This window comes from Notolepis coatsorum (genome assembly GCF_963971535.1).
Source record: "Notolepis coatsorum genome assembly, chromosome: 18".
NCBI classification, from domain to species: Eukaryota; Metazoa; Chordata; class Actinopteri; order Aulopiformes; family Paralepididae; genus Notolepis; species Notolepis coatsorum.
Genome location: NC_140182.1, coordinates 4,753,116 through 4,774,498, shown reverse-complemented (window position 1 = coordinate 4,774,498; position 21,383 = coordinate 4,753,116). Strand labels below are relative to the sequence as shown.

Here is a 21,383-nt window from a genome sequence, read left to right as displayed (position 1 = left end):
GAGGACAATCACTCACCCTGGACTGATGGCCGCTACACAAGAAGTAACACAAACATACTGAGGACAATCACTCACCCTGGACTGATGGCCGCTACACAAGAAGTAACACAAACATACTGAGGACAATCACTCACCCTGGACTGATGGCCGCTACACAAGAAGTAACACAAACATACTGAGGACAATCACTCACCCTGGACTGATGGCCGCTACACAAGAAGTAACACAAACATACTGAGGACAATCACTCACCCTGGACTGATGGCCGGTACACAAGAAGTAACACAAACATACTGAGGACAATCACTCACCCTGGACTGATGGCCGGTACACAAGCCCACCAGGGTCCTAAGGGCGGACAGGACCACCTCCTCGCTCTTGGATCCCAGGAGCCTCTGAATGAGCTTCACTCCGTCGTTACGGAAGATCTGCTCAGCTCCCGCCTGCTCACGAGACAATACCACCAGGTTCTGAGCAGCCTGGAACACAACATTACATCACATTCAAATGTGTCGTCATCATGCAGCACAAGTACAGTACAACGAAAAGAGGTTTGACATCCAACCAACCAGAGCGCAAATGTAACAGTAAAGTGCAACAGTAATATACAATGTACAGGTGATTAAACTGGGTATACAAATATATGAATTAGTACTACTGAGTAATAGTGCTAATCAGATGTATGTACAGAGTTGTAGTATTGTTGCAATATCCCGACAGCTGCAATTGACCATAATCACAGGATGGCCATTTTGCTCTTATGTCACGCTCAGGGTGGGATTCCGTGTGTGAATATGGTCAATGGATCGTGATGGACAGATATATTCAGAGAAACAGAATACATTAAATATTAAAAGATCAATCTTGATGCGAGTGAGTGAGCGTGTCTGGTCCCTAGGGCTGACCCCTATTAGTCGATTAGACTAGACAAATATCAAGATGTATCCATCAGTGGAACAATTGCATGCTTTTGCAGAGGACAAGCCTTCAGTTGACTCCTTCAGACATTAAGCACCCCCCACAGCCCAAATGGAATGATACAACAAATATATATATATATATATTATACTTTTTTTTTTTTTTTTATGGCCGACTAATAGTCGACTAACGGCAAATTTCGTCCAATCATAGTCGACTATCCAAATCCTTAGTCGGGGACAGCCCTACTGGTCACCCAGCAGTGTTGGTCCTGTCCCGGGCGTTCTTACCTTTTGTCTGTCCGATTCTTTTGCAGACGAGTCCAGGAGGACCAACGAGTTTTGCTCCACCGACTACAGGAAAATAAACACGCCGATTAGCAAGAGCTTTTTCAACAGATAGTCTCGTCGTGGAGCAGATAAAGTGTCCAAGAAAACCTCACCTTCCGTTGACTCTGCACTCGCAGCTGCTTCAGGAGATCCTGGAAAGCTTTGCTTGTAGGCTTCAGCTGGGAGCACCTCTGGGCGTCCAGGAGCGCCTGGTCGAGGTGACCCAACTTCTGGAAGGCCTGAGCCCTCCGGAACAGAGCCTGCGTGTCCCCTGGGTCAGTGTCGAGAGCTGAAGAGAGAGACAGACGAGACATCTACCGTATTATACTGAACTAAAGATTAGACACGCTTTCTAATGTTCATTATTTGAATATCTGATTTCCTCACGTATGGCCTTTCTCACCTTTGGAGGCGTCAGCTTCTGCCTTGGCGTAATCCTCCAGTTTGAGGTAGCAGGCCGAGCGGTTGCAATGTAGAATGGCACGTTCTGGGGGACTGTCACTCAGCTTTAGAGCCTTGGTGTAACAGCAGAGAGCCCCCTGCATGTCGCCCGCCCTGAAGAGGGTTTTGCCCTCATCCCTCGGGGTGAGATGTCCTGGAGAGAAGGGAGAGAGACGAGTGAACAGGGGTTGCTACTGGTTGAAAATATCTTACAGTAGATGTTTACTATATACTGTACGACACCCATGCCGATGATTGTGGGTGAGAGTCCGCTGTCTTTCCGTTTCAGAATCAGATGAAATATTAACTAAATTAAAATAGAAGGACAATAGAATAGAATATAATTATGAAATAAAAATAGGCCAGGGCTGTACAACTGTAAAATAAAAAGGTGGAATAAATAAAATGGGATATAAACTAAATTAAATAGAAGCAAAATAGAATATAGGAGAGTTAGTTATATAAGTAAAAAAAAAAAAAATATATATATATATATATATATATATATATTTAAATAAAAAAGAAAATAGGCCAGGGCTGTGCAAGATGTGGTCACTCTATGTCCAAGCCTCCCCAGAGAACAGTCGCATTTCTTTCCCTCTCTCAGGACCTTCAAGGTCACCCCCACCGCTGCCTTCTCACCTCCTCATGAAGCTGTCTGGCTGCCGTGTGGATTCTCGTCTTTCGCCGCTCACTGCCTCCCTGAAGCCGTCTTGACGTGTCGACTCTAACTCTTTCAACGGAATCAACTCAACTCCCTACTCAACTACAATATGGATCTAGTAAGCTGGTCATTTGTAGCAATAGACCGCATATTTTCTTCGAGGAAGCAGGATACGGCTGACCCGCTTTGTCCACTCGGAAGTTTCCAATCGGGGTTTGCTATTGATACTTACGGGAAGTGGAATCCAATTTGCCTTTTTCCACTTGAAATTGAAGATGTGGAGGATGTGTATATCCTCACATTCATGATGATCGGAATGGGAGCGATCAGTATTTGGATCTGGTTCTGCTTTAACTTAATTCGGAGAGACGTAAATCCTTTGGTGTTGGCGATAGCCAGGATCGAAGTCAACCAGATGGAACTTTATAAGAGACTCGCTGTCTACCACTCTGACGAACAATCGAGATCAAAGGCCATGCTGGGGATCACGCAGGAAATTAAGGACGTGATAAATCGTGTTTAAACCAAATTGGGGCATTTTTGGAAGCATTTTGGCCACTGCTGCCTGATGCCGCTCCCCCCTCTGTCTGCTGCAGAGAGTGGAGTAGGGATGGGAATTGATACGATTTTATCGATACGATTCCATTATCGATTCTGCTTATTGATCCGATTCTTTATCGATTCCCTTATTGATCCCTGATACATTTATAATTTAAATAAATAAATTAGAAATGCAACAGAACTAAGCTGGTTAGAATAACAACATGCAACTTGACATTTCTGATTGTCATTTATTGTTGAGCCCCCATGTCACAAAAATACAAAAACTGTACAAAAAAAATAACTACACACTAAATAATGTATTTGAGATTCTCTTAAACTAATACATTTATTTTTTGAATATTTTTATTCTTAAACTAATTTAATCTATTGAATAACGACCTGTTGAATGAAACTACAGTTCAATATCTTAAACTAATTTAATCTATTGAACTGTAGTTGCATTGAACAGGTCGTTATTCCTGACTCCTCTGTCATCTGTTCTTTCAGAAGACACACACCACACACACACACACACGCACGCACACACACACACACGGCTCCCTCCCCGGAGTCCCCGCTCGCCCCCACCCTACCTGAGCCCAGTCAGCTGTTATCGCTCTGTGGCGTGATTGGTGTGTCTGTATCAGCTTGGTTAGCTAGCGTTAGCTCCGCGGATAATCTTAGGTTACCCTGAATTAAATCAATGACTAGGTTCTAAAACATTGAAGTAGTTTTCACTGCACATAGAAACAGCCAAACAGCGGTAGCATTTCGGGAGCACCAAAACCCAGGCAATTTCGAGCCCTTAAGGAATCAAATAGTCTGCTCTATGGCTGCATGCTAACGCTAACGTTATGCGCAACTGTAGGAAAAACCTGGCAGCGATAAGAGGAATCGATAGTCACGGAGGCATGCGATTCCAGGAATCGGACAATTAGGAACCGGCTCCCAACGGGAACCGGTTTTCGATTCCCATCCCTAGAGTGGAGTCAACAAGTCGGGAGTAGAGGATGGTACACAGCGTACCGGGGACGAAGGAGCCTCCCAAGGCCGGGCTGTGTCTGGAGGAGATAAGAGTGGCAGTGCCCCCCCCCGCACCCCCAATCCCACACCCAATTCCCCCTCCCACGTGTACGCAGTATGAGTGCTGGAGAGGTGCCAAAGTGACTGTCTCATCGCCAAGTCCCACCCCCCTATGACAGCATTGTAGTCATCCCCCATCCCCACCCTTTCCGGTTCTGCAACGGTGGATCTGACAATCTTTCCTTCCTCCCTCCCGCCCCTCAGGGTGCTCCGCACTAAACATGGCAGCGGGAATACACATATTTATGTCTCAAGGCTAGTTAAACATGTCTCAACAAATTCGCATGTTTGTATTAATTAATGATTGTGTGCCATTATTACCATCAAATGTAATGATTGTGAAATATTACTGTAATGGGTTGTGTGTATGAATCAAGCATCCTTGACTCCGGGGACAACGATGGAAATAAGTCTCGGCTTTTCGTTTCTATCCCTGACGAAGCAAATACTCTGTATATGTTTGTTGTCTAAATAAATACCTACCTACCTACCTAAGTATATACACTAACTGTTCATTAGAATTAAAATAACAATACAGTGGGATGTGATATATATATATAGCAGGGCATTTTGTGTGTGTACTTAGCAGGCAGCACTGCAGCAGCCAGCCAGAGACAGACAGAGGACTCATAGGATCCGGGTTAATGGAGACCTTGGACTCGTGATTCCTGATTCAGTACAAAGATTCGGATCTTTAACCCGGGTGAGTCAGGAACCGCCCAGCACTAGTACGGTGGTGTAGTGGTTAACTCTGTCGCCTCACAGCTAGAGGGTCCAGGGTTCGATTCCTGCTTGGGGACCAGGTTTCCATGTTGCCAGGTACCCAGGTGGGGTATCTCCGGGGCCTTTCTGTGTGGAGTTTGCATGTTCTCCCCCTCTGTGCTCGCAAGGGTTTCCCCTCCCGATAAGATAAACCCAATGGAAAAACATGCACAACAGATCGCTAACGCTGTCGCGTCCCTGACGAAGACGGACAGGAGCACTTACATTGGTCCCCGGGGCGCGGCCCCACACCGCAGCCCCTATCTGCTCCCGGCTGCCCTTGGGGGGGAAGGCCATCGGGATGGGTCAAGTGCAGAGAGACATTTCATCGGCGACCCAATGCATGTGTGTTCCTGTGTGTCACCCATCTCGCACGTGTGTGTTAAACTGCATGACAAATAAAGACTTCTTCTTCTACTAAACTAAAGATTAGACACGCTTTCTAATGTTCATTATTTGAATATCCGATTTCCTCACGTATGCCCTTTCTCACCTTTGGAGGCGTCAGCTTCTGCCTTGGCGTAATCCTCCAGTTTGAGGTAGCAGGCAGAGCGGATGCGATGTAGAATGGCACGTTCTGGGCGTGCCATTCTCAGCTTTAGAGCCTTGGTGTAACAGCAGAGAGCCCCCTGCATGTCGCCCGCCTTGAAGAGGGTGTTGCCCTCATCCCTCAGGGATGAGTGGTTCTGGAGAGAAGGGAAAGAGACGAGCAGTGTTGGGCAAGTTACTTTTAAAAAGTAACTAGTTACAGTTACTAGTTACTTCTTCCAAAAAATAACTACATTACTTACTCAGTTACAAATTATAAAAGTAACTTGTTACTTCAGAAAGTAACTATTACGTTACTTTGAAGTAATTTTTGTACATAAACAACATACACTAATCTAAACTATTTTAACACATCGAGTGCCACGGACGCTTTTTGTCGTTAGTTCATGCCGACCTTCGAGTGCCCCTGACGCTATATAGCGCTTGTTTGTAGTTTTTTATTTTATTGGCGATTTGAATTCATATTAACAATCGAGCCTCGGGTTAGTGCTGCAGAGTCTCTCTGAGCTCAATTGGGAAGATACCGCCATTTTACCAACTGGCTATGACAAAAGTGCGTCCGTCTGCCTTTTTAGAAAACTAAATGGACAAGGTAAGAACATTTATTTTTATTATTATTCAAATGTGATTTACAGCCAGCCATGTCATTATTAGAGTATTTTTTCATGTTAATTGCTTCCCCCCCTAGTGGAATGACCATGTAGGGTTAGCTTTTAGCCTTGCAATTACTCGTCGTGGAGCAGACAAAGTGTCCAAGAAAACCTCACCTTGTGTTTACGCTGCAATCTCAGCTGCTTCAGGAGATCCTGGAAAGCTTTGTGTTTAGGCTTCAGCTGGGAGCACCTCTGGGCGTCCAGGAGCGCCTGGTCCAGGCGACCCAACTTCTGAGAGGCCTGAGCCCTCCGGAACAGAGCCTTCAAGTCCCCTGGGTCAGTGTTGAGAGCTGAAGAGAGAGACAGACGAGACATCTACTGTATCATGTTATACTATCAGGTCTGTACGGTGTAGTAGTGGTAAGTCCGGTTCTTTTTAAGGATTCGGGTTAATGTGAGTCACTCACTGAAGTGATCCGGTTCATGAGAGTCACTTGAGTCACTCCTCTCCTCCTTGAAAGGCACAGAGGTTTCCTTCATTTTCAGCGACGACGAGATTACATAATACATGTCCGTGGTGCTTCTGTTGGGTCAACCAACAAGAGATCGCTAACCCAAATCTTTGAATTAATCTTTTTTTTTTTTTATCCACTTTTTCTCCTTATTTTTCTACTTTTCTCCCATCCCAATTTCGCTGTTTCCAATTCTCCCCTCCCCTGTCTTGAACGTTGCTCGCATATGCCCCCCACAGGTCGGTCGTAGGGAGGATAGAAGCCTTGCATCACGTATTCCCCTCCGGTACACGAGGAGGCAGCCTGTCACATCTTTTCACCTGCCAGCGCAGACTCTCATTGGCGAGGTGTAACGTGTGGGAGGCTCACACTACCCCCGCTATTTCCTGTCTCTGCTGTGCAGGCGTCCCCCAACCGACCTGTAGGAGTCGCTGTCCAGATTACCACCCATCGACTTCCACCCACTGACTCTGCCAATCGAGTTAGTATGACGGCCGGCCCAAGCCGGAGGCAACGCCGCCAGCCGGATTTTAACCCGGTGTCTCTTGCGTTGGTGACGAGCGCAATGTCCGCTGCGCCACCCAGCCGCCATCTTTGAATGAATCCTGAGTCAGAGCCACTTCCGGCGAGTCCACTAATAGGAGATCGCTAACCCGAATCTTTGAACGAATCTGAGTCTGAGGTGCTTCCGGTGGGTCGGCTAACTGGAGATCACTAACCCGATCGAATTGAACGAATCTGAGTTTCTGAGAGTCCGCTGTCTTTCAGTTTCAGAATCAGATGAAATATTAACCAAATTAAAATAGAAGGACAATAGAATAGAATATAATTATGAAATAAAAATAGGCCAGGGCTGTACAACTGTAAAATAAAAAGGTGGAATAAAATAAAATGGGATATAAACTAAATTAAATAGAAGCACAATAGAATATAGTATAGTTAGTTATATAAGTAAAAGAAAAAAAAGGTATACATATATTTTAAATAAAAAAGAATAGGCCAGGGCTGTACAACTGTAAAATAAAATGGTGGAATAAAATAAAATGGGATATCAACTAAATTAAATAGAAGCACAATAGAATATAGTATAGTTAGTTATATAAGTAAAAGAAAAAGAATATATATATTTATATTTAAATAAAAAAGAAAATGGGCCAGGGCTGTGCAAAATGTGGTCAAGTATAGACACTAACTGTTAATTAGAATAAAAATAACAATACAGTGGGATGTGATATATATATATAGCAGGGCATTTTGTGTGTGTGTACTTAGCAGGCAGCACAGGCGCGGCCCCACGCCGCAGCCCCTATCTGCTCCCGGCTGCCCTTGGGGGGGAAGGCCATCGGGATGGGTCAAGTGCAGAGAGACATTTCATCAGCGACCCAATGCATGTGTGTTCCTGTGTGTCACCCATCTCGCACGTGTGTGTTAAACTGCATGACAAATAAAGACTTCTTCTTCTACTAAACTAAAGATTAGACACGCTTTCTAATGTTCATTATGTGAATATCCGATTTCCTCACGTATGCCCTTTCTCACCTTTGGAGGCGTCAGCTTCTGCCTTGGCGTAATCCTCCAGTTTGAGGTAGCAGGCAGAGCGGTTGCGACGTAGAATGGCACGTTCTGGGCGTGCCATTCTCAGCTTTAGAGCCTTGGTGTAACAGCAGAGAGCCCCCTGCATGTCGCCCGCCTTGAAGAGGGTGTTTCCCCCATCCCTCAGGGATGAGAGCTCCTGGAGAGAAGGGAGAGAGACGAGTGAACAGGGGTTGCTACTGGTTGAAAATATCTTACAGTAGATGTTTACTATAAATGACACCCATGCCGATGATTGTTGGTGAGTCTGTCAGAGCAAAAGCTGTACTGTTAGCCCAACTGTTTGCTATCAATGCAAACACGTAGCTAACGTTATATTGATTGAAAACTTTATTAACAGATTGCAGAATGGGTACAATACAGTACAGCTCAATACAAACAACTGCTAAGAGGATGAAGACCAGAAAAATACTTTTGTCTTGTTTACATAAGGGTCCTCCATTTTCAATTCATCAAGACATTTATAACATACAAGAGACATACAAATTAATATTTTACAGGGGCCAGTTTCTAATTGCAGCCACCCGTAGGTGCTCTTTGAGAGTGGTTTTGAAGGAGGGTAGGGATTCACATTAGTTTATGGCCAGGTCTTGGTCGAAAAAGAGATCTTTGATCTCAAGTGACTACCTGGTAAAATACGGGTTAAAAAAAAAATAATAATAATAATTGTGGCATAATTGCAAAACATATTTAGACCCTTGTTTGAGCCGAATCTGGGTTGAACGTGATTTGTGGAACTCCCTCTGGTGTTGTGGTCGTGGAATTCACTGACCTTTAGGAAGTATTTCGACAGGTACATGGTAGGGCTGACCCCTATTAGTAGATTAGTTGACTAACCGGTCGAAAGGAGCCGTAGTCGACTGCCAACCTCTTAGTCGAATACAAAAAAAAATATTATAATTTTTTTTATCATTCTTTCCAAAAGAAAAGAGGCCTAGAAGCGTGGCTAACGCTAATGGCACGCATACCAGAGGCTAACTGCCTAAGAAAACAGGCACAGAGGCACTGAAAGAGGATTTCACCCATCTAATGAACACACTAGACTAGACAAATCAAGATGTATCCATCAGTGGACCAATTGCATGCTTTTGCAGAGGACAAGAAGCCTTCAGTCGACTCCTTCAGACATTAAGCACCCCCACAGCCCAAATGGAATGATTTAATTGGAATTTTAATAAAAAAAAATATATATATTTTTTTTTATGGTCGACTAACGGCAAATTTTGGCCAATCATAGTCGACTATCCAAATCCTTAGTCGGGGACAGCCCTAGTACATGGGTATCTTTGTGGTGTAGTGTATCTTTTTGTAGACCAGGCCCATTGCAAATTGCTGTACTCTGTCGTCTACTCTAAGCCATCCTAGATTGTCAAAATGGGCAGGGGTGAGGTGTGTTTTAGGAGTACGGCCAAGCAGTAGTCCGACCAGTTTGTTTTGTGATGTTTGGAGCCTTGTTTTTAGGGCATTTGAGGTAGTTTGGTACCATGAGGTGCAAACATAGTCGTAGAAACCTTGAATGAGTGCTCCTGTTAGCCAGGTATTATTAATTACCACCAGAGTGGAGATCCTGTACAAAAATGTTGTTCGTTTGTTGACTTTTTTTTATTACATTGGTTGCCATTTTGTCACAGGAAAGATTTGCCTCTAGGATGGAACCCAGGTAGGTAATTTCATCTTTCTTGTGAAGAGAATGGATTCCGTTTTACCCAGGTGTAATGATAGCCCCTTCCGGTACTGTAGTCACGCCAACATTGTTGGACGAGCTAAAGCTCTCGTGATTCTACAGTCCCTTATACTAGGGTTTGAAAGCTCGGCGTTGCTAATAAACATTTTAAATAATTTTAATAAACTTGTCAACTTCAGCTAAAACTGCTTTCCTTCAAAATGGCTGCCTATCTTCTTCTGCATTTGTGACATGGATGGTGCGCCCAGCAATCACAGCGCTCCCTATCGGCCCCTGCTGGTCTGAAGCTATAGGCCTATTGCAACAATAAACAGAAGATGCGCTCAGGTGTTTGGGTAGCCCCTTTCGGTACTGTAGTCACGCCAACATCGTGTTTGGGAGATACTCACTGGAGAAGAAATGTTCGGGAGGTAGCATACAATAATACAGTTTGTCCGAAAATAGACAAAAAAACACAAGATATGGATGTGGACAGGCTTATTGACGAGGTGTCACCATTTCCATTAAAAGATAAACAAATGGCCTTTTTTAAAAGCCTTGGCAGACGGAAAACAAGTGTTTGCCATTTTACCAACTGGCTATGGCAAAAGTGCGTCCGTCTGCCTTTTTAGAAAACTAAATGGACAAGGTAAGAACATTTATTTTTATCATTATTCAAATGTAATTTACAGCCAGCCATGTCATTATTAGAGTATTTTTTCATGTTAATTGCTCCCCCCCCCCCCTAGTGGAATGATCATGTAGGGTTAGCTTTTAGCCTTGCAATTACTAACTAAAGTTACATCTATGAAACTAGAATTTAGTAAACTAAACATTTTCTTCAGCTCCATTATTAAAAAGGCGTGACAACATTAGCATTACTGGTATGCCCATAGTAAGAACTTGTTGCCGTGGTCACTGCTCTGGCATGAGCGAGCAACTGTAATTGTGAACATTTGTAAAGAATGACAATGTTGTTGGATAGTTTTGCACTTTAAATGTTCATCTTTGGTTGCAACACAAAGTAATCTAGGAAGAATTTGTTAAGTACCTGAATGTTGCGCCTCCGCTTAATCGGTGCTTTCTGAGAATGAAAATTATTAAGTTATTAATATGTGGAATAAACACAGAACAGTAATTATTATTATAACGGTAATTTTGTTCAGTACACTTAAAAAAATATTAAATAAAAAGGTAACTTGTTCACCTTGACTCGTTCTACCTCATTCTTCCAAAGTGTCATCTCTCTGTCATGTTCCAGGGGCAGTGTGTCCACATGTCCTCTAGCAGACACTTTGGACTGGCTGATACCAAGGCTGTTCATAGTCAGGAAGGTTTTCCCTGAACAGCCTCGTCTCAACATGTCAAACCCCAGAGCCGATTGAACAAAGTTTCTCTTGCTGGAGCAGGTGAAGTGTGTTATCGACAAAACCATCCCAATCCTCTTGTTCACAAGTGCTGTGGCTTCCCCGGTCGTCATACTTCTGCGACCGCTAAGAAGAGTAGTATATAACATTATTGTACAAAGTCAAAGACACACTTTCAACAAATCAAATAGTGATATAGCTGCACAAGCAGTTAGAAATGTAGTAAATGTATACCTAAAAGCCAAACATTGATTCAAGAGTTGATTTGCTATATGTAACACGTACAAGGTACATTGGAATTCTTACTCCCGACTATCAGATGCCACCTCTAACATGAAGTGCAAAAAGTGCTAAATCAATTACAAAATATACGTAGTCATTTTTTGTCATAACTGGAAATAGCAGAATTAAAATTGTAAAAATATGTCAAATCTAAACATAACATATAGAGTAAACAATGAATTTACAGGAGATTAGGGGGTGTGTTTGTGTGTGGGGGGAGTGATGTATATTGGGCAGAGTCAAGGCTGTTGCAGCTAACTAACAGTGTCATATTATGTGTAATAATAACGGCAGTGTAAGTTAACGTGTTATAGTTCACACTATTAATGAAGAGCAGCTGACTTATTGTGTCATCATACCTCGTGTGCGCATCAGTAACAAAGTGCCGGCCTTTTATTTTCTGGGGCTGCGGAAACATTGCCAGCATGCACTCCATTGTGAGGGGCGCCACCTCGGAGACCCAGTCCGTGGTCTTTTCCCAAGAAAAGTCATCCAGGTTTTCAATGGTCAGCTTCTTGGAAAAAGGTCCGTCCGCGTCGGCCAGCAACAGCTTCTTCTGAAAGTCACGATTGTTCACTTGGTCATGCAGATCAAATACTGCTATTGATTGATTGACATTTTTAAATTTTAATTAAGAGATTGCAAAATGGGTACCTCTGCCTTGATCATCTCATTGAAAAATCGGTACACTGCAGCTTTTCCAGGGATCAGCGACATTAAATTTCGAATGACCAGAAGATAATTCCTTTTCTTCAGGGCATCATGAACCTTGGCAAATGCGCCAGATCCAAGTGGTCTTCCTTTTTTTTTTTTCATTGATGTGGCCGGATTTTTTTTGTTTTCAATTAATTTAATAATTAATTTTCCGCCTTGTTTTACCGTTTTCGATTTGAGGAGGCTAACACACGTAGGGCATAGAAAGGCTGGTTGTGTTGGGGACAAATTTGGAAAAACTAATGCAGCCGTGGCCGGATCGGTGAGAGAGAGAGACTTAAGTGATCGTCTTCTATATCCTCCGTCTTTTCTTTCAAATGGTTCTTTGCAATTGCTGCATGCCGGTGATGTGTTTGTTGTTGATTGTAGATGTTTGGCTGATAGGAGGCGAACACAATTAGGGCATAGAAAGGCTGGTTGTGTTGGGGACAAATTTGGAAAAACTAATGCAGCTCTGGCCCGATAGGTGAGAGAGAGAGACTTAAGTGATTGTCTTCTATATCCTTTGTCTTTTCTTTCTATTGGTTCTTTGCAATTGCTGCATGCAGGTGATGTGTTTGTTGTTGATTGTAGATTTTTGGGTGATAAAGCTGATGTTATTAATTGTGACTTTACTTGGGCCTTTGTGGGGGTTTCAATCTTTCCAGGGGAGAGTGGTCTTTTTGCTGCTGGTGAACCATCATGGGCCTTTGTGGGGGTTTCAATCTTTGTAGGGGAGAGTGGTCTTATTATTATTATTACTTTTTTAGCTGCTGGTGAACCATCATGGGCCTTTGTGGGGGTTTCAATCTTTCCAGGGGAGAGTGGTCTTTTAGCTGCTGGTGAACCATCATGGGCCTTTGTGGGGGTTTCAATCTTTCCAGGGGAAAGTGGTCTTTTAGCTGCTGGTGAACCATCATGGGCCTTTGTGGGGGTTTCAATCTTTCCAGGGGAGAGTGGTCTTATTATTATTATTACTCTTTTAGCTGCTGGTGAACTATCGTGGGCCTTTGTGGGGGTTTCAATCTTTGTAGGGGAGAGTGGTCTTCTCTTCGCTGCTGGTGAACTATCCTGGGCCTTTGTGGGGGTTTCAACAAATTCTCTTTTTTTCCCTTTACGTTTCGTTTTCGATTTGAGGAGAAGAACACACTTAGGGCATAGAAAGGCTGGTTGTCTTGGGGACAAATTTGGAAAAACTAATGCAGCCGTGGCTGGATCGGTGAGAGACTTAAGTGAAAGTCTGTTAAATCCTTTGGGTTTTCTTTCTATTGGAACTTTGCAATTGCTGCATCTAGGCTCTGACATTGTGACAACGTAGAAGGAGGAACAAGCCTCACGTAATGGCTGCTCTCCCCCTGAACACGATGTTGGCGTGACTACAGTACCGAAAGGGGCTAGTGTAATGATAGTTTGTTATCAGAAAGGGGCTAGTGTAATGATAGTTTGTTATCAGAAAGGGGCCAGTGTAATGATAGTTTGATATCAGAAAGGGGCTAGTGTAATGATAGTTTGTTATCAGAAAGGGGCCAGTGTAATGATAGTTTGTTATTAGAAAGGGGCTAGTGTAATGATAGTTTGTTATCAGAAAGGGGCTAGTGTAATGATAGTTTGTTATCAGAAAGGGTGTAGTTTGTTATCAGAAAGGGGCTAGTGTAATGATAGTTTGTTATCAGAAAGGGGCTAGTCTAATGATAGTTTGTTATCAGAAAGGGGCCAGTGTAATGATAGTTTGTTATCAGAAAGGGGCTAGTGTAATGATTGTTATCAGAAAGGGGCCAGTGTAATGATAGTTTGTTATCAGAAAGGGGCTAGTGTAATGATAGTTTGTTATCAGAAAGGGGCTAGTGTAATGATAGTTTGTTATCAGAAAGGGGCCAGTCACAGTGTAATGATAGTTTGTTATCAGAAAGGGGCCAGTCACAGTGTAATGATAGTTTGTTATCAGAAAGGGTGTAGTTTGTTATCAGAAAGGGGCTAGTGTAATGATAGTTTGTTATCAGAAAGGGGCTAGTCTAATGATAATTTGTTATCAGAAAGGGGCTAGTGTAATGATAGTTTGTTATCAGAAAGGGGCCAGTGTAATGATAGTTTGTTATCAGAAAGGGGCTAGTGTAATGATAGTTTGTTATCAGAAAGGGGCCAGTGTAATGATAGTTTGTTATCAGAAAGGGGCTAGTGTAATGATAGTTTGTTATCAGAAAGGGGCTAGTGTAATGATAGTTTGTTATCAGAAAGGGGCCAGTCACAGTGTAATGATAGTTTGTTATCAGAAAGGGGCTAGTGTAATGATAGTTTGTTATCAGAAAGGGGCCAGTCACAGTGTAATGATAGTTTGTTATCAGAAAGGGGCTAGTGTAATGCTAACATGTAGCCCCTTTCGGGACTGTGATGCACCGATACCTTAATAGAAAGATTCCATTATTATTAACTCTGTCTCGGTTTTCTCGATCAAAACGCTCGTCGTACAAGTATCGCAGATAAATGTCAAAGGTACTCACAGTTGAACGGGGGTTTCGCACATACAAACGCTACGGTTTGAAAGCTCGGCGTTGCTAATAATAAACATTTTAATGGAAAATTATAAACTGGTCAACACTGCTCAAAACAGCTTTTTATCTGCCCGTCGTGCCCGATGCGCCTGCGCTACCTAAAGCCGGAAATGCTGACCAGTGGTGATGACGCAGGGGACAGTTTGATTAAAGGGACATAGATGGGAGGCCGAGTCAGTCTAAAGTGAACTTGATTGATCCATGTTGGCAGACTACACAATTATTTGTGTGTAATATCTAGTTATTATGTTGAGTCAAAATACGTTTGTTGGCCATCGGTGTTCGTAATCTTACATTTAAATTAAATGTTTGCTCATGCATATCTTTGGACACCTCTAGCTGATAAACCAATCAGGATACAGAAACGGGATTTCGGGACCCCAAAATTGTCAACATGAACAACGGAGAATGCATCTGACTGGTCTGGAACGCTAGCTGATTATACACAACATGAGACAGTAAATACTATTGTAATAAAACGTTCAAAACTATGTTCAATTTGTGTATTGTTTTGTTACTATATAAGATTGTATTTCGCACTGTATTAACCATAACGACGTCACAGATGAGCTTTAGATGGTTAACGGGATATTAACGCTATCTATCCGACGGTCCGACCTAAATACTATTGTAATAAAACGTTCAAAACTATGTTCAACTTGTGTTTTGTTTCTTACTATAAGATTGTATTTCGCAAGCCATACCGACGTTGTTACAGGCATATGTTTATAGCCTGTGTTAGAGGGACACCTAGTGGTGCTTGACCGGATGTGATGTGTTGACATGCGCACTGCTGTAACCTCAGTTTAATAAAAGATATACTGAAACATGGTGTCAGAAGCGGGAGCTCCGAAAGAAATAAACGTATAAGGAATAAAACCACGCCATGGCGAGCAACAGCATCCCAGCGCCCGAGGGCATGCGCATGTCTGGGGATTTGGCTAAGAACTGGGATGTTTTCAGGGCAGAGTTTGATGATTTTTTGCTAGCTACCGGTCTGAATGAAAAGCCGAAGCCAGTTCAAGCAGCCACGCTGAGACGGCTAATGGGAAGTGAGTGCCGTCATGTTTATACACACAGCCTCGCGTTGACGGATGATCAACGCAAGGACCCAGCTGATATTTTGCGTGCATTGAGGGATCATTTCAAGCCTGCGAAGAATGTGATCTATGAAAGATACATGTTTGGATGTTGCAAACAGGAGACTGATGAGCCAATAGACTGTTTCCTGACGAGGCTAAAGGAGAGAGCGTCAGCATGTGAATACCGCGCACTGAAGGACGAGCTGATTCGGGACAGGCTCGTGTTGGGTGTCGCAAATGAAGGCACCAGGAGGCGCTTACTGCGGGAACGTGAGTTAACGTTACTAGCGGCGACTGAAATCTGTCGGCTCGCTGAACTGACCGAGAGACATATAAGGGTGATGGCCCCGCCAGCGCAGACAGACAGTGTGAATGCCGCTGACAGACAGAGCGAGAGGCGCGCATTTCAAAGGAGGGCGGCGCCAGCGGAGAGGGAGCCCCAGTGGAGCTGTAAATATTGTGGGGGGAGCCACAAACGGGGCAGAGAGCAGTGCCCAGCCTATAGTAAAACCTGCCGGATATGTGGCATAGCAAATCACTTTGCCAAGGTATGCCAGGCTGGTAGCAGGTCTGACAGAGTAAAAAAGATAAATGTGCTTGAAGATGATGACAAGAAGGGGGAATACTCAGATACAGATGATAGACTGTTTCAAGTCACTGAATGTGTAAATACTGCAAAGGCCCAGCAGGGGCGCAAGTGGTTTGTGAATCTAAGCCTAAATAAAAAAAAGCAGCAGTGCCAGCTGGACACAGGCTCTACCTGCAATGTCATGGGCCGCAGGATTAAAGAGAAGCTGTCACCCAGAGCGGCGCTACACCAGAGCACGGCCAGGTTGAAACTATACTCTGGGGAAATCATGCCATCACTGGGAAAATTTCACACTGAATGTGTCATCCGTGGAGAAAAGCACAATCTCACATTTGAGGTAGTCGACACCGAGCAGAAGCCTCTTCTCGGGGGGAGCACGTGCGAACGTCTGGGCCTCGTGAGCTTCACGGTTCCGGATGAACTTAATAAAGTTGATATAAGTCCACCTATGCCCCTCACAAAAGTGCAGCTGCTGAGAGACTATCATGATGTTTTTAATGACCCAATCGAGTCGGTCCCGGGAGTGATACACTTTGAGCTGGATCCTGAAGTGGTGCCGGTGCAGTGCGCACCAAGGAATGTCCCAGTGGCTCTGAAGGAGAGAGTCAAGGAGGAACTTGACAGACATGTCAGGGTCGGCAACATCACGCCTGTGACTGAGCCCACACCATGGATAAGTAACATGGTGACGGTGGCAAAGCCAGATAAAATAAGGATTTGTATCGACCCGAAGCCTCTCAACCAAGCGCTGCGGAGGTCTCACTACCATATGCCTACACTGGAAGATGTGTTGTACAAGTTACCAAAGGCCCGCCTCTTCACACTGGCGGATGCTCGCGATGCCTTTTTACAGTGCAAACTTGACGACGAGAGCAGCCGTCTGACGACCTTTTGGACGCCGTGGGGTCGGATGAGATGGCTCAAGCTCCCTTTCGGAGTCTCTGTTGCGCCTGAGATATATCAGCGCAAACAACATGAGCTGCTAACGGGCTTGGCCGGTATCGAACCGATCGCTGATGACATCCTGGTGGTCGGATGTGGCGATACGGATGCCGAAGCCGAACTGGACCACGACAAAAACTTGAGTGCTCTCATGGAACGATGCAGAGCAGTGGGACTCAGGCTGAGTGAGCGCAAGCTGCAATTCAAACTCAAGGCCGTACACTTCCACGGCCACATACTGTCTGCGGAGGGACTGAAAATTGACCCAGAGAAAACACGTGCCGTGCTGGAAATGCCGATGCCCACAAACGTGAAAGCGGTACAGCGCTTTATTGGATTTGTGACGTATCTAGCAAGGTTTCTGCCAAAACTCTCTGAGCTCTGTGAGCCGCTCCGCAGGCTCTTGGATAAAGACGTCATGTGGCATTGGTTGCCAAAACACGAAGATGCGGTGCGTGAAGTGAAGCGAATGGTCACCAGCACACCTGTACTCAAATATTATGACATCACAAAGCCTGTTACGATCCAGAGCGACGCCAGCATGACCGGGCTGGGGGGCTGTTTGTTGCAAGGGGGACAGCCCGTGGCTTTCGCCTCGAGGGCACTGACGCAGACAGAGCAAAACTACGCTCAGATCGAGAAAGAGTGTCTGAGCATAGTCTTCGCCTGCCAGAGATTCCACCAGTACCTATATGGCAGGAACACTATCACCGCAGAGACTGACCATAAGCCGCTGATCACAATATTCAAGAAGCCCCTCCTGAGTGCACCGAAACGTCTCCAGGGTATGTTGCTGCAGCTGCAGAACTATAATCTTGATGTGGTCTACAAGCCTGGCCCCGAGATGTATGTCAGCGACACCCTGAGCAGGGCCACCCTGCCGTGCCATGGGTCTGACACCCCGTACGTGCAGCATGCTGTGTGCGCTGTGGACAGCACCCAGGCAGAGTATTCACAACTGGACCAGGCGCAGCACCTGAATGTTACGGCTTTTAGATTTGGCCAGATTGTGCAGCACACAGAGACAGATGATGTGCTCCAGGAGCTGGCGTCTGTGATTCTCAGTGGCTGGCCAGACTTTAAAGAGGACACCCCACTGGCAGTGCGGGAATACTGGCCCTTCAGAGACGAGCTGAGTGTTCAAGATGGAGTGTTATACAGGGGACAGTGTGTCATTATACCAAAAGCCATGAGGTCTGAACTGCTCAAACGCATACACACTAGCCACATTGGTGGGGAGGCATGTTACAGGCGTGCCAGGGATACCCTTTTCTGGCCAAACATGAGAGCGGAAATAAAGGACTTTGTGGCAAACTGCTCCGCATGCAACGAGTATGCACAAGTCCAGCAGAAGGAATCTATGATGTCGCATGACATACCAGCACGCCCGTGGCAAGCAGTAAGCATGGACGTTTTCTCATATGCGGGAAAGGACTATCTTATCATTGTAGATCAATACTCAGACTTCTGGGAAATCGATCATCTGCCGGATCTGTCTGCTGACACACTCATCACACGATGCAAAGCTCAGTTTGCACGTTATGGACAGCCAGACAGGGTGATCTCAGATAATGGCCCACAGTTTGCGTGCGAGCGGTTCAGGAGGTTTGCAGCGACCTGGGGGTTTTCCCATGTCACGTCTTCACCCCGACATCCTCAATCCAACGGCAAGGCGGAGTCGGCCGTTAAGATTGTCAAATCACTCTGTAAGCGGGCAAAATTGGATGGCACGGATACATGGTTGGCCATCCTTCACTGGCGTAACACACCCACCGAGGGGATGGACAGCAGCCCGGCCCAGCGCTTAATGGCACGCAGGCTCAAGACTTCACTGCCGGTCACAGACAGCCTGCTTCTACCACGGGTGGTGGACGGAGTAGCAGAGAAGCTGCGGTGGAAAAGGCGGATCGCAAAATCATTCTACGACACGGCTGCCAGGGACCTTCCAGAGCTTAATGTTGGAGATCACATAAGGATGAAGCCTCTGCCCGGTGATCGCACAGGGAGGTGGCGCCTGGGCCAATGCCTCCAGAGGGTCGCTCCTCGCTCATTTGTGGTGGATGTGGACGGCACACACTACAGACGCAACCGAGTGGATCTGCGTGTTGCGGAGCGCTCGGCCCAAGCACAACAGTCGGACATACTACGGCCGGAGCAAAGCAGTCCTGACCAAGCTCATGTCACTGGAGTGACAGCCTCTGCCGGGACGCAGATTGTCCCAAGTCAAGGGGAGGTAGGTGGCGAGGAACATCCCTGCACGCCACACGCACCGAGGACACCGGTGACGGGCGTGACGACAAGGGGTGCTGACACGGCAGGCCATGGTGTCTACTCACGGAGTGGCCGCCTGTCACGGCCACCACAACGACTGGACTTGTAATTTTTTTTGAGAGTAAAGTTGGGCAATGTTATGTTAGAATGTCATCGGAGTAATGTTATTATGATGACTGGACTTTGAAAAAAAAAGAGAGAAAAAAAGGAAACAGTTGGGCAATGTTATGTTAGAATGTCATTTGAAGTTGTGATTGATAAACAAGATGCAAGCATATCATTATTTGCAAACAGCTAAAGGAAAGGAGATGTTACAGGCATATGTTTATAGCCTGTGTTAGAGGGACACCTAGTGGTGCTTGACCGGATGTGATGTGTTGACATGCGCACTGCTGTAACCTCAGTTTAATAAAAGATATACTGAAACAGACGTCAGGTGAGCTTGCTATCCATTATGGATAACGTGATATTAACGTTAGATCTAACCGACCACAATTTGATTCGAAATGTATTACATACCTCACTTTGTTGGTCTCTCTCTGGTCTGCATCCCCTTAACAATTGTGTGTATTGAGCTGTACTGTATTGTACCCATTCTGCAATCTGTTAACCGTTTTCAATCAATGTCAGACGTCTATAAAAAAAACGATTGAATTGCTCAGAATTTAAAATTATGTCCCCAATAGGACATAATAATATTAATATTATTCCCCAGTATGACACAATAAACACAGAATGAATGCTACCAAAGAGAATGCTATATGCAATTTGTGTATAAAGTGTGTATTAATCCTGTAACATGAGTCAAGGTCAGATCTAGCCTGGCATAGAGAACAGAATGTTGATTTTTTTGATGTTCAAGTTTCTTTATTAGTTGTCATACAGAAGTACAGAATACTTTTATATAAAATGCTTCTTTCTGTTTTGCTCCAGAGATTGTGCTAGATAAAAATAGAAGTCAAGTACGTAGACAAGTGTTCAATATATATCATACAATGTACAATGCAGAGTAGAAAAGTAACTGAGTTACAATACAATATACTATACAGTACAATGCAGAAATGGGATGAGGTACAATTTACAGTAAGGTGTAATGAGGTATGGGTTGTAGTGCATATTCTTTGCCAATAAATATAAAGTGTGTTTAGGTGTTCTAAAGTGGGTGCTGCAGTGAGTTGTTTGTTTAAAGTGAGTGTGTGCGTGTGGATGTGTGTGCTGTGAGTGCATTTGATGGTTGTTACATAGTGTTATTGTCATTTGTATGTGTGTAATGTGTAACTAGTACAGTGAGAAGGCATTTGGCGATTTCTTTAAACGTCTCCTAACAGATGAGGTGGACTTCCATGCTCCTGTAAAAAAGATGAAACTCAAAACCTTCAAGGACACAACAACATCAAGTGTTACCAAGGTGAGAGGCAAGGAGATGGCCCTGAAAGCAGACCGAGACCTCTTCGCCAGGCTTATAGTGGTGGGAACAGTCAGGAAGATTGACATCGGGGAAATGTTAGTCTACAGTCTGGGACCCTTCCCTGCAGCCATAGCGAACATGGATGGCTCTATGGTGAAAACTGATAAAGCCAAGTTAATGCACTTTCTCGAGGGATCAGTAAATCCACCCGCCACAGTTGAAGTCCCTGATGGCACAGGGGTGGAGGTGTTACCACTACAAACACTGTTCTCAATACAGGAGGAAGCAGACACCCGACTATTGCTTCACTGTGCTCATGCCTCTCAATACAGTTCCCATGTGGTGATCAGCAGTCCAGAGATTTCTTCGAGATTGACTGGATGTCACTTCCTCCAGCCCCAGTCGCAATCCTGGAACTTGTATACTGCTCCTGCAAAAAAACACAATGCATGAAGGGGCGATGCACATGCAAATCAAACAACCTACCATGTACAGACATGTGTGTTTGGACTGTCAGAACACTATCTTCTTTTTTTCATATATTTTATTT

General features: G+C 44.6%; 1 protein-coding gene across 1 annotated transcript in view; it reads right to left on the bottom strand.

Annotated features, from left to right (window-relative positions):
* Positions 1 to 13,532, bottom strand: part of LOC311244850 (uncharacterized protein) — a 51,176-nt gene extending 37,644 nt beyond the window's left edge. Inside the window, exons 1-11 of the mRNA XM_084334533.1 lie at positions 11,954 to 13,532; positions 11,659 to 11,855; positions 10,858 to 11,143; positions 10,702 to 10,734; positions 7,934 to 8,126; positions 6,057 to 6,232; positions 5,234 to 5,426; positions 1,651 to 1,842; positions 1,361 to 1,536; positions 1,209 to 1,271; positions 312 to 479 (exon numbers count right to left, since the gene is read on the bottom strand). Coding sequence (XP_084190659.1) covers positions 312 to 479; positions 1,209 to 1,271; positions 1,361 to 1,536; positions 1,651 to 1,842; positions 5,234 to 5,426; positions 6,057 to 6,232; positions 7,934 to 8,126; positions 10,702 to 10,734; positions 10,858 to 11,143; positions 11,659 to 11,855; positions 11,954 to 13,297 — 3,021 coding nt within the window. The 5' untranslated portion in view covers positions 13,298 to 13,532. The remainder of the gene's footprint in view (positions 1 to 311; positions 480 to 1,208; positions 1,272 to 1,360; positions 1,537 to 1,650; positions 1,843 to 5,233; positions 5,427 to 6,056; positions 6,233 to 7,933; positions 8,127 to 10,701; positions 10,735 to 10,857; positions 11,144 to 11,658; positions 11,856 to 11,953) is intronic.
* Between the last annotated feature and the right edge of the window lie 7,851 nt (positions 13,533 to 21,383).